At 34.8% G+C, this 15,520-nt stretch overlaps 1 protein-coding gene across 1 annotated transcript in view; it reads right to left on the minus strand.

Moving 5' to 3' along the window:
- Positions 1 to 15,520, minus strand: part of PLEKHG4B (pleckstrin homology and RhoGEF domain containing G4B) — a 202,267-nt gene that overhangs the window by 66,006 nt on the left and 120,741 nt on the right. The window contains 3 exon segments of the mRNA XM_074279211.1: positions 10,939 to 11,032; positions 14,199 to 14,322; positions 14,594 to 14,800. Of these exon segments, the coding sequence (XP_074135312.1) occupies positions 10,939 to 11,032; positions 14,199 to 14,322; positions 14,594 to 14,800 (425 nt within the window).

The following is a 15,520-nucleotide window of genomic DNA, read 5'->3' on the forward strand; positions in this document are numbered from 1 at the left end:
ATTTTATGAAATCTTTGGCCATCTAGCCTTGTAGTGCTAAGAATAAGCACATGACCACCATGAAAACACTTGTAGCTTATTGTAATGACATCTGTCGCAGCAGATCAAGAAGCTAAGAAATTCTATGAAGAGCTTGGTTATAGAGTTACAATATTTCAGAGTTGAAAGGAAATTCATAAGCCATCTAATTCAACACATATCTGAACAGAACCTAATCTGCAATATATTTAATAAGTATTCATATAGCCTGAAGTCTTCCAATTAAGGAGAACCTGCTAGCTCTTGAGGCAGCTCATTCCAGCTCTGGATAGCTCCAATTGCTAATAAGTGTTCCTAATAGCAAGATCAAGCTTGCCTCTTTCTAATTAATTCTACTGTCCTAGAGTCTAACAAACTAATTCTTATAAATTGGTTAAAGGCTATCAAATACTGGGAGCCCCCTATCATGTTATTCTCTTCAATAGGATAAATATAGCCATTTCCTTCAATATGTTTCTGTATCCAAAGCCCTCCATCCTGGCTATTCTTCTTTGGATGCTCTCCAGACTGTCAACATCTGCCTTGCTATTCAACAGTTTCAGTACAAAGGTGGACACAAGAATGGTTAGCAAAACTATACTGGAGATACAATTTGGAATCAAGAAATGAAAGAAAGAAGGCTTGAATACGAATCAGAAAATTTATTCCTATATACTGATTACTTTCTTTTCTAAAATATTGGTTTTTTGTATATGTTTTCTATTTATACCACCTTGATTTCTTTATCCTTTCTCTTTCCCAGAGAATCATTCCTTAATCACAGAAAATTACCTTGATTGCTTCCTTAAAGAAAAGAGACAGAAAGTACCTGATATGACAAATATTCAATGAGTCCATAAAAATGAAATTAGCCCTTTGACCCAGCAGCGCTACTACTGGGATTATATCCCAAAGAAATACTAAAGAGCGGAAAGAGTCATATATGTGCCAAAATGTTTGTGGCAGCTCTTTTTGTTGTAGCTAGAAACTGGAGGATGAATGGATGTCCATCAGTTGGAGAATGGTTGGGTAAATTGTGGTATATGAAGGTTATGGAATATTATTGCTCTGTAAGAAATGACCAGCAGGAGGAATACAGAGAGGCTTGGAGAGACTTAAATCAACTGATGCTGAGTGAAATGAGCAGAACCAGAAGATCACTGTACACTTCAACAACAATACTGTATGAGGATGTATTCTGATGGAAGTGGAAATCTTCAACATAAAGAAGATCCAACTCACTTCCAGTTGATCAATGATGGACAGAGGTAGCTACACCCAGAGAAGAAACACTGGGAAGTGAATGTAAATTGTTAGCACTAATATCTGTCTGCCCAGGTTGCATGTACCTTCGGATTCTAATGTTTATTGTGCAACAAGAAAATGATATTCACACACATGTATTGTACCTAGACTATATTGTAACACATGTAAAATGTATGGGATTGCCTGTCATCGGGGGGAGGGAATAGAGGGAGGGGGGGTAATTTGGAAAAATGAATACAAAAATAAAAAAAATAATAATAATAATAAAAAATGAAATTAGCAATATTTTAAGGATAGGGATTAGACTTATGATTTCCCTGGCACAGGGAAGTTCCAGATGAAGAAACAGTCTCTACCAACAAAAGTTAGCGCCTCTCGAACAACATGTTATTGTTGTTCCTTCTTTGTTCTTAAAGAGGACCAAAGATATCATGAAAGTGATGTCTTGACTTTTGAGTGAATTGGATTCAGTCTCATTTTCTGTTCCAGGCCCATCAGAGTCCAGTGGCAAGATACAAGTCAAGACAACTATGATGGCCCCACTAAAACACATAGTTTTAGAGAATTATTCAGCACTCTAAAATGTTAAGTGACTAGCCCAGATTTACACAGCCAATATGGGTCTAATTAAACCAAATCTTTGCATCAAAGTCAACCTCTATCCACTATACCATATTTCCTCTGATGTTATAACAGAGAGGAAAAAAACTGGTTACAGGTGTGAGAGCCATTTCAGTATTGGCTATCTACATGCAATTGTATCATTAGATGATTGGAATAAAGTTATCAAAATAAACATCAAATTAGATGAGATTGAAAAGAATTAAAGAAAGTGTGGTGAGTAACCCTATCGGACTCCCTAGATGCTGACTCCAAAAAGAGGGGAAATAGGTAAAAGGAAAGATATTAACTTAATTACTACTTCTTAATGAAGTTTAACTAATAAAAATTAGTCATCACAATGAAGAGACTGAAAGAGCCTAGAAATCATCTCAGTTCATAAACACTTTATGTCCCTGACAAGAAGAAGCATACGAACCTATAGTCCTATAACCATGTAAAAAAGAGCCATGTAGCATCATTAATATTGTATATTCATAGAATCAATTGGAAAAACCAGTATTCTGAAAATTTAACTTAAAATACACTTTGTTAAATTGCTTTCTAGACAGAGCTTCAGCAGTCCATTAATATCCTTGTTTTTCCCACAGACTTCCAACATTAATAATTTTACTTTTTGGATCATATAATTCGATGAATTACGTATCTGAGGCCAGATTTGAACTCAGGTTTTCCAGAATTTAGGGCCAGTACCCTATCCACTACAATAGTGAGGAAAGGGACAGAATTGGTCACAACTGGAAGTTAGGCACTTTCCTCAGGGTTAGTAGAGCACCACACAGTCAGAGATACCCATCCCGCTCTTGTTTCCTTTGTTCTTCAGTTCATGAGTTCCTTTGTTTCTCAATTCTCTGGCCCAGCAAATTTCCGTTGTTTCGATGCCTTAGGTATTGGATTCTAGTAAAGTTTTTGGGGAGAAGATGTAGGGGTATAGAGTTAAGTTCTGTTGTAAGCCAGTGGATCAACTTGTGCAGTCCTATTACTGGGAGTGTTGTGGGCTGTAATATGGGGTTACTGAACAAACATATATTAGGAGTTTAAAGCCTAATGGCCTCTGTTGTTATTTCATCAAATTTTTACCATGTTTGTTAGATCATGAAGATAGAGGAAATTGCTTTATCTATGGCTCTTAATTCTTCTCTTGGAGAGATTCAGAAAGTCATGAGAATTGGTGAAAACATTGTCTTTATCTTGCTAGTCCTGGGACTCCACCAATAAACCATACAATGATCTCCTAATTACCAAACTGATAGCCTTTTCTCAATTCTCTACTTGCCTGTTGGCTAGAACTGGAACACAGAATATGTGGGAAAGAAGAAAGATGGAAATAAGATGACTGGAAAGGTAGAAAGAAAGCCAAGTTATGAAAAGCTTTAAAAGCTAAACAGAAGATTTTAGACTTGATAGGTATAGAGGTAACAGGGAGTTATTGAAGTTTATTGAATAGGGGAGTAATAGTCATAGCTGCACCGTCAAAGATAATTTTGAAAATTAAATGGAGGATAGACTAGAATGGAGAGAGACTTCAGGTAGAGGCCTCAATTTGAGGCAGGTGTTATAGCATTGGTACAAGTCACTAACTTAAGAGAGGGTATAACAAGAGGCGTTCAGGTTGGGAAGGCATGATTGGGTTTGATTTGCCCAGTGGAGGGAGGAGACATCTCTTGAATATTTTAAATTAAATCCTTGTGATGTAACCAGAGACATATGAATAGAAAAGGAAGTGGGCCTAGTATGTAACAATAGAGACAGATAATTAACGGAGAGTTAGTGTGCTTTACTGGTATTATCCCATGTCAAGGGGTGTTGAGGAAGGGTTCCAGTATGAGTGGACCTTCTGTAAAAGACTGATGAGTATATCCTTTGTGGAAGATTGTGTGGGGTGAGCACAATGACTTATTAAGCACCTACTGTGTGCCAGGCACTATACACATTATTATCACATTTGATCTTCACAATAACTCCAGAAAGTAGGTCTTATTATTATTTCCATTTTAAGGATAAAGAAACTAATGTGGGAGAAGTTAATTGACTGGCCCAGATTCATATAGCTATTAAGAGTCTGAAGCTGAATTTGAACTTAGGTTTTGCTTTTTTTGTTTTTTTAATTCAGGCCCAGCACTCATTATTTGTATAGGAGCGCTATACTTTGGGGTAAATAACAATAATAGATATTAACAACAACAAACAGCATTTATATAACACTTTAAGGTTTGTGAAGCAATTTTCAAATAGTTCTTTTTCTCCCTCATAACAAGTATGGGAAGTAGATGGTATTATCATAATTTTATAGTAAATTGAGTAAATTGAGATTGGAAGTAGTTAAATGACTTTCTTGGGGTCTTATAGCAACTAACTGTCTGAGGCTCAATTTGAAGTCATAACAAATGGAGAGTCAGTGTTTTTCCTGACACAGATTCAGCATTTTATGTCTTGCTCTACCTACTTGCCTCAGAGAGCTCCAAAGAAATGGAAGGAGAGCAGGAGATACAAGGAAGGAAAAAATCTTGCAGTAGAAGAATGACTATGTGGGGAAAACACTAACATCTCATGATTTTCTTATATTTGACACTGGCTAGATTATAACTGTTGTCCTAAACAATATGAATCAAAATACTATTTCTCCTTCAATTTACCATCATAAAATTATAGTTTATAGCAAAGAAACAGTGCGTGTTGTGTTTACACAGAAAGAGTGTTTCTATAAATGTGGAATGGTTGAGGATGAAACAGGCCACAAATTTTTAGAATAAAATAATCATTTTGCTGTATGATGAATTTATGGCTAGAAGAGACCTAAGTGGGCATCCATTCCTCTCCCACTATTTGTCCATCTATTAAGGGACAGGTCAATTCTCTGAGAGCCTCCACAGCTGTGGATCATAACATCTGAAGGAGTTGCAAGGCAGCCTTTGCTGACACAGGTGTAGTGGACTGGGAATGAGATAAATTGGAGGCTGAGGGAAGAGGAGAGAGGTCAGAGAACAGCATCTGTCTCTCAGTGTCCTTGATTCATCATCTCACAAGAGGATTCTGGGTTGGATCTCCAGCAGCCACTGTCAGGTGGCTCTCGTGTATTCCAACAGCTCTCCCGTGTATTCTAACATCCATCCCCACTTTTTTTTCTTTCCTCCCTTTCTCCCTTCCTTCTCTATTTTCTCTTTCTCTCTCTCTTTTTTTTTTTTTCCTAAAAACAGGTTGGAGAAATGAGGCCCAGAGAAATTAAATGGGCTAACCCTTTTTACTAAATCCTTGTGATATAGCCAGAGACATATGAATAGAAAAGGAAGTGGGGCAACTATGTAACAATAGAGACAGATAATCAACGGAGAGTTAGTGTGCTTTACTGGTATTATCCAATGTCAAGGGGTGTTGGGGAAGGGTTCCAGTATGAGTGGACCCTCTGTAAAAGACTGATGAGTATATCCTTTGTGGAAGATTGAAAGATTTTAAAAAATTACAGGGGAGGGTAGCTATATGGTACAATGGATAGAGCATTAGCCCTGGAATCAGGAGGACCAGAGTTCAAATCCAGTCTCAGATACTTAGCAGCTATGTGACCCTTGTGCCTTGCCCCTCCCCCAAATTGGATAATCAATGATAAATGATCAAAGTATCAAAGAGCCAGAGGGAGAAGGGATCTCAGAAGCCATCTAATCCAACTCCCCTATTTTATAGATGAGGAAACTAAGACCCTAAAAGATTAAATTACTTGCTCAAGGTCACACAGGTGGCAAGTGCTACTGATGGAATGATATGTTTGGATTTTCACAAGGATCCAGACTTAGTCCTTATTTTTCTGTAATCATCTAATTAAGTTAATGAGATTAGATACAGGGTGTCCCCCAAATGTTAGTGTTGTTTTAAGCTTTAATAGTTTAAAACCACACTAAGACATTTGGGCAAAATCCCTTAGCCCTTACACTTTCATAATGTAAGGTAAGATTATATTGCATTGTCTTATAATATGTTCCATTAACTTTTCCTCTCATCTTCATGAAAGGAATTGTTGCTTAGCCACACTCCCCCAACTTTATACTTAGGAGAATGATTTTAAAGTTTAATAGCTTTAAACTACACAAAGATTTTTTTACTCTCTAACAGAAGTATAAATATTACTTTGATTCATAATTTTTCCATTGTTATTCTCTTTTATGAATATTAGCAAATACTAGTTCTTTAGCTGAAACTTATAAGCACATATATTCTCTCAAACACACACACACACACACACACACATCCTAGTTTTTCTTCACATAGAGGAAAAGTGAAAGGAACTTTATTTTCTCATAATTCAAGGTTATTGTCCTTACAGATAAATAAAAATCACATTTTCCTCATTTTTGAGAATGCTGTGGAAATAATATATTTCAGCAAACTACAATTGTTTTTTATTTGTTTGTTTTGTTTTTGTTTTAAAAGGCCTTGTGGGGTAGGAGAAGAAAGGGACACCATTCTAATAGAACAAAGCAGAATCACAGATGTTTGTATCTTTTTTTTAAGCCCAAGAGAAAAATACAAGACCAATGACTTCTCTCAAGGGCTGTTCTAGTTCACTTTTATGTCCTTTTTCTTTTGTTTCTTTTCTCTCTGGGATTACATGTTCATAACAAATGAATAAAATATGAATAAAAGATTCTTTAAACAATCTGTCTTTTGAGAATCACATGAGATTTCCTGGAATAGCACATCATCTAATTACACTAGTTATCTTCATAGATGTTCTCATAAATTCAGTAAGACCAATATTTTCATTAAGATAGACACCAATTTCCTTTATTTTCTCTATGCCTAGGGTTGAAATTCTTCATATCTAAGACTGAATATAACACTGGTCTAGGACAATGGAAGGCTAAAAAAAAATAGTAAAAAGGAACTTGGGTTCTGTTGAAGAATATATGAAGAGAATGTCTACCAGCAGGAGAATTTATTAATGTCAGTGAATAAAGTGATACCCTTAAATCACGTGAAAAGTTCAATCATTTTATTCTTCTATACATATTTTAGCATAATGAAGCTGGATGGGGTGACTGACAAAAGGTTACCTATGGTGAATTTCTAAGATATACATAGATTTTGTTTTTCATCAGTGGAGGAAGAACACTCACAGTGATAAGATCACAGATGTAATTTGAAGATTTTGAATTTAGAACTCGTGATATAAGCAGAAATTGGTGAATAGAGAAGAAGGTGGACTAATTATCAAGATAGACACATAATCAATAGTCAGCTGACTTTCTCCACTGGCATCTAGAATAGGTCGTAAGTTGGAGTTTATCCAGAGAGCTATCGTCAATAAACGGAATGGAGATTGTGCTATACAAATAATACACAAATACAAATAATAATAATATTAATAACAGCTAACATGTATATAATGCTTTGGGCAGCTAAATGCTATCCTGGAGTCAGGAAGATGAGTCTTCCTGAATTCAAATCTGACCTCAGCACTTACTGGCTGTGTAACTCTGAGCAAGTCAATTTTCTCATCTGTAAAATGAGCTGGAGAAAGAAATGCCAAACCATTCCTTGGTACCTTTGCCAAGAATACCCCAAATGGGGTCATAAATAATTGGACATAACAATAACAACATATAATGATTTAAGGTTACAAAATGCTTTATGTTCTCTCCTTTAATCCTCACAACAACTCTGAGATGAGGAAACTGAGACTGAGAGACATTCAATTGACTAGTTCAGGGCCACACAATAAGCATATGAGGTAGAATTTGAACTCCGGTATTTTTGTGATTAGTTAGTGGTCTTTGCGTTTTGGGGGAGTTGTCTTGCTTGGTAAAAAGTAAAAGTTACAAAGAAACCAATTTCATTTCAATGTGAAGAAAAGCTTCCAAATATTTATAGCTGTCTAGAAATATAACAGACTGCCTTGGTAAGTAGTCATTTCCCCATTACTGGTTATTTTCGAATCAAAGTTGGATGACTATTTGTCAGAGACATAATAAAGGGAGTACTTAGGTAGAGGTTAGAATAGATTGTCTGTGAAATCCCTTCAGAGTCTGAAAATTGTAAGACACTGTGATATAGTAGCCTCTTAGCTATCTGTTTACAGAAGTGGAAGTAATTTAAAAAGATAAAATTATGATTTTTTTTCTAGTTTTTCCACTGTTTATTTCTCCCATTCTTCTCTAGCCAATTTATTGTGACTCAGAAACCAGACTTAGAGTTTTTCTATTGAATGTGAACAATAACACTTGGCCCTTATCCCACTGGTAGCCTTGGAAACAGATCATTGAGCAGAGCAGTTACACTCATGTGCCCGAGAGGCAGAACAGTCCAGAGTAATGTTTCCTACCTCCCAAAACACTGAACATCAGTAAAATTTTCTAAATTCACCATCATGGGATATTCAGTCCTCAAGTCTTAGAACTGCAGTCCTGGGGATACATTGATAAGAATAGAAACCGCAGAGAGGGATCAAGTCAATGATTCAAAGATCAGGAAAGAAAGGAAAAAGTCAGTTTTTTCAAAGTCATAGGTTTCCAAACCTAAGAATGTTTTGTGGTAAGCCTTTGTTGACTAGCAAAAATTTCTTTTAGGCTAGAACTAGTTCAAGAATTGGTGATGATGTAAAATATGATTGAGAGTTTAGAGACTAAGGTTATAGTTCTATCTTATCCCATTCATTGAGCTATGTAAAATTGGAAAAGTCACTTACCCCTTTAACTTAGCCTCAATTTTTCTCCCTTGTAAAATGAAGAATTATGACTATACAACGTCTTAGGTTCCTTTCTAAAGGTCTGTGATTTTTAATATCTTCCCCACTCACCTAATTTACTGGGTGGTTGAATTGATGAAATGATAAAACAAAATGCCTGATGAAACAAGATAGATGCATATAGAAATCACCACCATCACAACAACATGGAATCATAGAATCTCAGCAACCAAAGGGACTTCAATGGTCACATGGCCCAAACTATATCTGAAAAAGCATCCCTTTTATAATATGCAAGCCATACTTTTGCTTTAAAATTTCAAGTGGAGAGACTCTGTTCTCTATGGAGGCAGCTCTTTTGAATGACTCTAGTTCTTAATAAGCTTTTCCTTACATCAAACCCAAAATTATTTCTTTGTTATTTCCAACCTTTGAGTATAGTTCTGCTCTTTGGAGCAAAGCAAAACTTGAATTCTTTGTTCACATGGTAGTTTTTCAAAGACCTGAAGACAGCAGTCCTATATTATTTAAGACTCTTATCCGGACTAAACAATGCTGATTACTTTAAAAGACTGTGGTATGGAATTAATTCCAAACCTTTCAAAATCCTGCTTGCCCAATACTTTCTAGTTTATCAGTATCCTTCCTAAAATGCAAAACTCAGAACGGAGTTCAGTATTCTAGATGTGGCCCAACCAGGACTAAACTCCATAGTCCTGGTACCATTCCTTTCTTAACATAGAGTAAAATTGCATTCTGTTGTCTCAAATACATTGTACTAATCAGGATTTTTTTAATAATTGATTTTTTAAAAAATGAAAACATTTTATTTTTTCAATTACATGTTAGTCAATTTTAGCCTTTAAATTTTTTTCTTTCCTCCTTTCCTTCTTCTTTCTTTCTTTCTCCTTTCTTCCTTCCTTCCTTCTTTCCTTCCTTTCTTTCTTTCTAACAATTTTGAGTTCCACATTTCCTTATCCTCTACCTCCCTATTTCCCTCATTGAGATGACAAGAAATTTGATAAAAGTTATATATGTTCCTTGTATCTTTTAAAAATGAAATCTTGCTTAGTCATATTTCTCTCACCTGGTACTACATATATATTTTATCAATTGATTAATAAAAATGTTAAATAGGCTAAGCACAGATTCATTGAGCACTCTATAGGAGATTTCCTTTCAAGTCAACACCAATCAAAGCTACTTTTGGTGTCCAGACATTCAATCCCTTCCACATTCCAAGGAAGGGCAAAAATAACTGTTTTGTGAGTTGCCTTGAAGTATTGGAATATTAAAGTACATAAGAAAATAGGTTAAAAGTCCCAGATTTTTTGTGGTTTTGCATAACCTGACCCTGACAGAACTTTCAGTTCCTTAGAGCAAATAAAGATGCTTAATCCTTCAATCACGTGATTTTCCATCACCACAGAACTTTCTGAACTGCTGTTTGTTTTTCTTTCAGTTACTACCAAAAGCAAAGGTTATCCTAGTAGCCACTGATGAAATCAAATGCCATGGAATCTTTGCAATAACTTCTGGATCTGCTTCCCTATTTTCAGTAACTATTGGACAAAGTTGGCATAATACCAAGAAAATAAATTCTTTGGCTCTCATTTGTTCTTTTTTAAAAGAAAAAAAAAACTTGACTTTGGAACAGATACAATATCCTTTTGGTCTCTCATTTCAATTCTTTATATTTCATTTCAGTGAAAGTATTAGTGATAGCCTCTCTACCTGAATCCTCCAGAATTCCTCTATTACTACTTCCCTTAGAGCACAACATTAGCTGGTAAAACTAATGGCAGTCTGATTAATTTTGAAGGCAAAACAAAGGCTTTTTAAAGTAACAACAAATAAATTTTTATCAAGATCAATTGATTGACATAAAAAGCCTGGTTTTAAATATAAGAAAACTTTTTTTAAACACTCTTAAGGAAATAAATTTAAAGTGTTCTGAAAAGAAGCCAGGAGAGAGAAAGATGAAAAAAAAAACACCTTGGCATCTTAAAAAATATGATATCTGGAAAAATGCCCTAGAATCCTAGAACAATCTGGTATAAAGACGAGAAGACTAAATAAAAAGTACATAAACACAGGGGATCCAGAGATATGAAGTAATTATGAGATAGCAATCCATTACAGAATGTAATTACAATAAATCAATTAATCAACAAGAATTTATTAGGCATTGAATACATGCCAGGCAGTGTGCTAGGTGTTGAGGATTCAAGAGTAAAACAATCTAGATGGACAGGTTTTAGAGCAACATTGAAAAATAAAATTTAGAATCAAAGAATCTGGTTTTGAATCTTATCTGTAAAACAAACAACAACAAAGAATAAGAGCAACAAACACACCTGTAATGTCATGACAGCTCTGAAGAGAGCAGGGACAGGTTGGCATTTTCGAGCATCCACTAAGATGACCAGTCCCAGATCCCTCACTTCCTTCCTGTAAAAAGAAAAGCAGTATAACTTTTAATTGTGCATTTAAAATTTCTTAGCAAGAAAGGGCATTGCTAACATTTCAATAAGACTAAGATGATCTTTAAAGTTATTTGTGGCTCTCTAACCACAGTACTGACAATCAGGCACCCGGTTTTTCCTCACTATAAGGGCATACTTAATGAAAATGAAGATTCCTTCTAATTAAAAAAATAAAATAGATGTACTTGTAGTTTAGACATTTGTAAAAAGTCTCCTAGAGATCATTTGCTAATGCTATCTTAGAAATGGCATGCATTTAAAAAACCTTATCAGTACTCTGTCATGTTATACTCTTCCATGACCATGTAACAATATCTTTTTTTTTTTTAAGTTAAGAAAAGTTTTTATCAAACTACAGATCAAATACTTGACAGAAAGAGCCTGGTTTTAACTATAAGAAAACTTTTAAATTTAAATTAAATTAAATAAGAAAATAAATTTGAAATGTTCTGAAAAGGACCCAGGAGAGAGAAAGAAGGAAAAAATCCTTGGTATCTTAGAAAAGATGGTATCTGGAAAAATGCCCTATGGAGCAATCTGGCATAAAGACTAGAAGATTAAATGAAAAGTACATAAACAAAGGGATCCATAGATATGAAGTAATTGTAAGATTACAATTCATCACAGAATGTAGTTACATTAATTAATCAATAAGAAAATATATTTAAAATGTTTTGAAAAAGACCGAAGAGAGAGAAAGAAGAAAAAAACCAGCCTCTTAGAAAAGATGATATCTGGAAGAATGCCCTAGAATCCTATGAAGCAATTTGGCATAATGACTAGAAAACTAAACAAAAAGTACATAAATAAAGGGGATTCAGATAGAAAGTAATTGTGAGATAATACTCCATCATAGACTTTGATTTTAATAAAACAATTAATGAACAAGAATTTATTAGGCATCTAATATATATACCAGGCACTGTTCTATATGTTGAGGATTCAAAGTAAAACAATCTAGATGGACAGAGTTTTAGAACAACATTGATCATGGAATTTAAAATCAAAGGACCTGGCTTTGAACCTCATTCTTTTTGTCATTCTGAGAAAATCACTTAACTTCTCAGCCTTGATTTCCCTTACCTGTAAAATGAGGGAGTTGTGATTTCAAAAGTTCTTTCTAGCTATAAATCTTATGATCCTAAAAACAAGAAATTGTCTACATGATGACTTTTGATTTGCTTCATAATACTCTTGAAAGAGACAAAAATGATATTTTGATACACATCAACTATACATATTATCTTAAAGAACAAGATAGAAAAGACTTATGACTTTTTGGGTTTTATCTGAACTAAAATGGAAAGGACCTGAAAGGTAGACAAAAATTGGATGGTCTACCATTGAGTTGAGAAAATAAAAATACTAAAGAGATGTGAATGGAAAGAAACTTGAGATCTAGGTAAAGACTTAGGGAAATACATATGTCTGACCCTTGTGCATTTATTTGTGTAAGTGTGTATACACACACACGTGCACACACACACACACACACACACACACACACACACATATATATATATATATATATATAAACATGTCAGCCATGTATATATCATATGGATAATAGTCATTTATAATAATAATAATTCTGGTTTTTGGCCAAAAAGCACCAAGATTGGTTTTAAAAGTCACTGATCCAAAGTTGAGGTATTTAAAGGGTAGATCAAAGCTTGGTTTATCCTAGCCATCTACAATGGAAAAAATATTGATAGAGCTTGGCAAAAGATGGTCCCAGAGCAGAAAAACCTGGGTTCAAGTCCTGCTTCTGGAACCTTCTGGTGTGTCAATGCATAAGTATCTTTGGACATTAAAGCTTTGGATGACCTAAAATGAAGTGATAGGGTGAATTGAAGGAAGAAAGTAGATACCCTTAAAATCTGTAATTCCCAACTTCTTTGGAGTTATGACACACTATGCTTATTAAAAATTTTTTTCTGACTAAAGCTCATTATTTGAAAAGTGATATGAAATATTTTGACTATTTGAAATTAAAGTGAATTAAAACTAATTTTGTTTCTTTTTTTTGAAATTTCAGGATATTTCTTGCAGAAACCAAAAGAACTTCTGGTTAAAGATGTGAATGAGAACAGAAAATTAGATGAGGGAATGCACTGGTAGATCCTTTAATAACAGGATTGGGATAAGTGTTTTAGGCCTTCAGGCTAAGAATCTTCCTTTAGAAATTCTGGTTCAACACCACTCTTGGCACCTAAGTGTCAGGAAATGTGAATAAAGAAAGCCCTTTTTTACTCTCCTTATTCTCAGGAGATATGACTGCATTTATAGATAAATAAGCAGAGAATAATTAATTAATTATTATAGCACACACAATTCAGAAATAAAAGCATGATATCATCATAATCAAGATTGTTATCATTAAGATTACCCACCATTATCATCATTATCATTATTATTATGAATGTTATCATTATTAATATTGTTATTGATCACAGCTGTGACCTTACCAGTGTTAGGAATTCCAAATGTGGAAGCTACCTACATGAATATAATTTATTGAGGACTTATAGGATTAGAGCATTTCTTGGGATACTAAAAGACTAAATGACTCACTCATTGCCACAGAGTATGAGTCAGTGATAGAACTTAATATGGACTTAACAGGACTTAATAGACTTAACAATTCATCTTCCGCTCCTCTTTCTCTTCCTCCTTTTTGCAAAGAATCACATTTATTTCACCAAGTTCTTTTTAAAATTTAATCTATTTTATTCCTCCCCCCCTAATTACATGTTAAACTGATTCCTGTGTTAGTTTTGTCTCCCTTACTAGTCTGTGCCAGAGGATAGCAGGAAATAAGATTGGGGCTAGATCATGAAAGGCAGTGAAAATTAGACAGCAGGTGCCAGTAGTGACTTCCTTTTTAATTGTACCTGTCTAAATGTATCCAGATACATGAGTCTAAGCTGCAGCATTTCTATATTTAAACCAGGATTTATTTAGAAGACAAGACTAAAAGGTTAAATTAACACAACTACTAATCATGTTGAATGAAATTTGCATTTCATTCCACCTGGAAAGGAAAGAAAAACTCCATAAATATACAAAAGGCTTTCTCAGATTGTGCCATCAAAACTTAATCTGAAAGCAGATGAGCAAGCTGGGCTGACCTGGGGATGCTGTAGAGATACATCAAAAGGCGGGTGAGCTCACTGCTCGAGAACTGCTCCTTTGACCAGAAGGCACTTCTGGTGCACACCTGTATCACTGCCCTCCCATTACGGTCTCTGGTTCCTGCAAAAACAAAAAGTCACCTCTGAGAAACCTGTGTACCAGATGACAAAGAAATGGAGAGGCACAGTGTTATTCTGGCCTGGATCCCATTCTTGGCTTCACATGAAAAGTGGTGAGCAACAACAGCAGGGAATTAATCAGTCGGAATGTAAACACAAGTGTTTGTAAAATAGTTTCGATAGCATCTAATGTGTGTAGTTTGGCTTGAACTGAAGAGACTGGCAAGCTTTAGAAGGTGCTTGCGTGGACAGAGATTTGGATGTTAACTTACCAGGAATGGAAATGACTCCAGACTGAAGCAATTCTTGGTTGATTTCAAGTAACTGATTGGGCAGCTTATGATAAAAGTCTCCTGTGTTTGTAGACAATGGTTCACTCTCACAGGGCAGCAATTCAGGGGATACATTCGAAAATGTGTTGGACTCGTGGCTTTGGAAGCTGTTATTTGCATCTCTTATGGTTGTATTCTGAAGAATATCTAATCAAATGAGAGAGACTTGGTTGAAAGGAAGATTTTTCTTTCTGGTTTATAATAGGTACAAATTCAAAAATATGCACAAGAAAATAAAAGGTTTATGGATAGCTTTCTAATCAGCGTCCAACCCTGCTGCTGCATTCCACACAAAGGAGGGTCTGGATCTTATCGTTGACTGGTGAGAGTCCATGCTAACCCACTGTAGCTATCTGTCTTGGCTCTACTTCTAGCTCTGGGAACAGTAATCAAATCAATTCTATGCTCCTGAAAAGAATGGCAGTCAATTATTCTATGACTCAACTCACCATGTCATTTCCTAGACCAAAATACTCTTTCCTTTGCCACTTCTCTACTAAATGTGTTGCCTTCCTCATTAGAACATATATAAGCTTACTGAGGGAGAAGACTATTGTCTTTTGTTTTATATATTTGTATTCTCAATGCTTAGCACAGTTTATGGCATGTAATAAATGCTTAACTAATTTATTTTTATTCATTATGACTATCTGGTCCAGAACAATTTTGCTTAATTAGATGTTCCTAAAAAGTTGGCCATAAATGAAAATTTAAAAGTGTAGCCTTAAAAAAAAAGCATACCAGGAAGCTCATTGCTTAAAAAAACCCATAAACACAAAAAAACTGCAGTAAAACATTTTGCAAAGTGAAGACTTTTTAAAAATATGAATAATCATCCCCTAATCTATTTTTAGATTTTTATATAAC

Source organism: Sminthopsis crassicaudata, chromosome 1 (assembly GCF_048593235.1).
Source record: "Sminthopsis crassicaudata isolate SCR6 chromosome 1, ASM4859323v1, whole genome shotgun sequence".
NCBI classification, from domain to species: domain Eukaryota; kingdom Metazoa; phylum Chordata; class Mammalia; order Dasyuromorphia; family Dasyuridae; genus Sminthopsis; species Sminthopsis crassicaudata.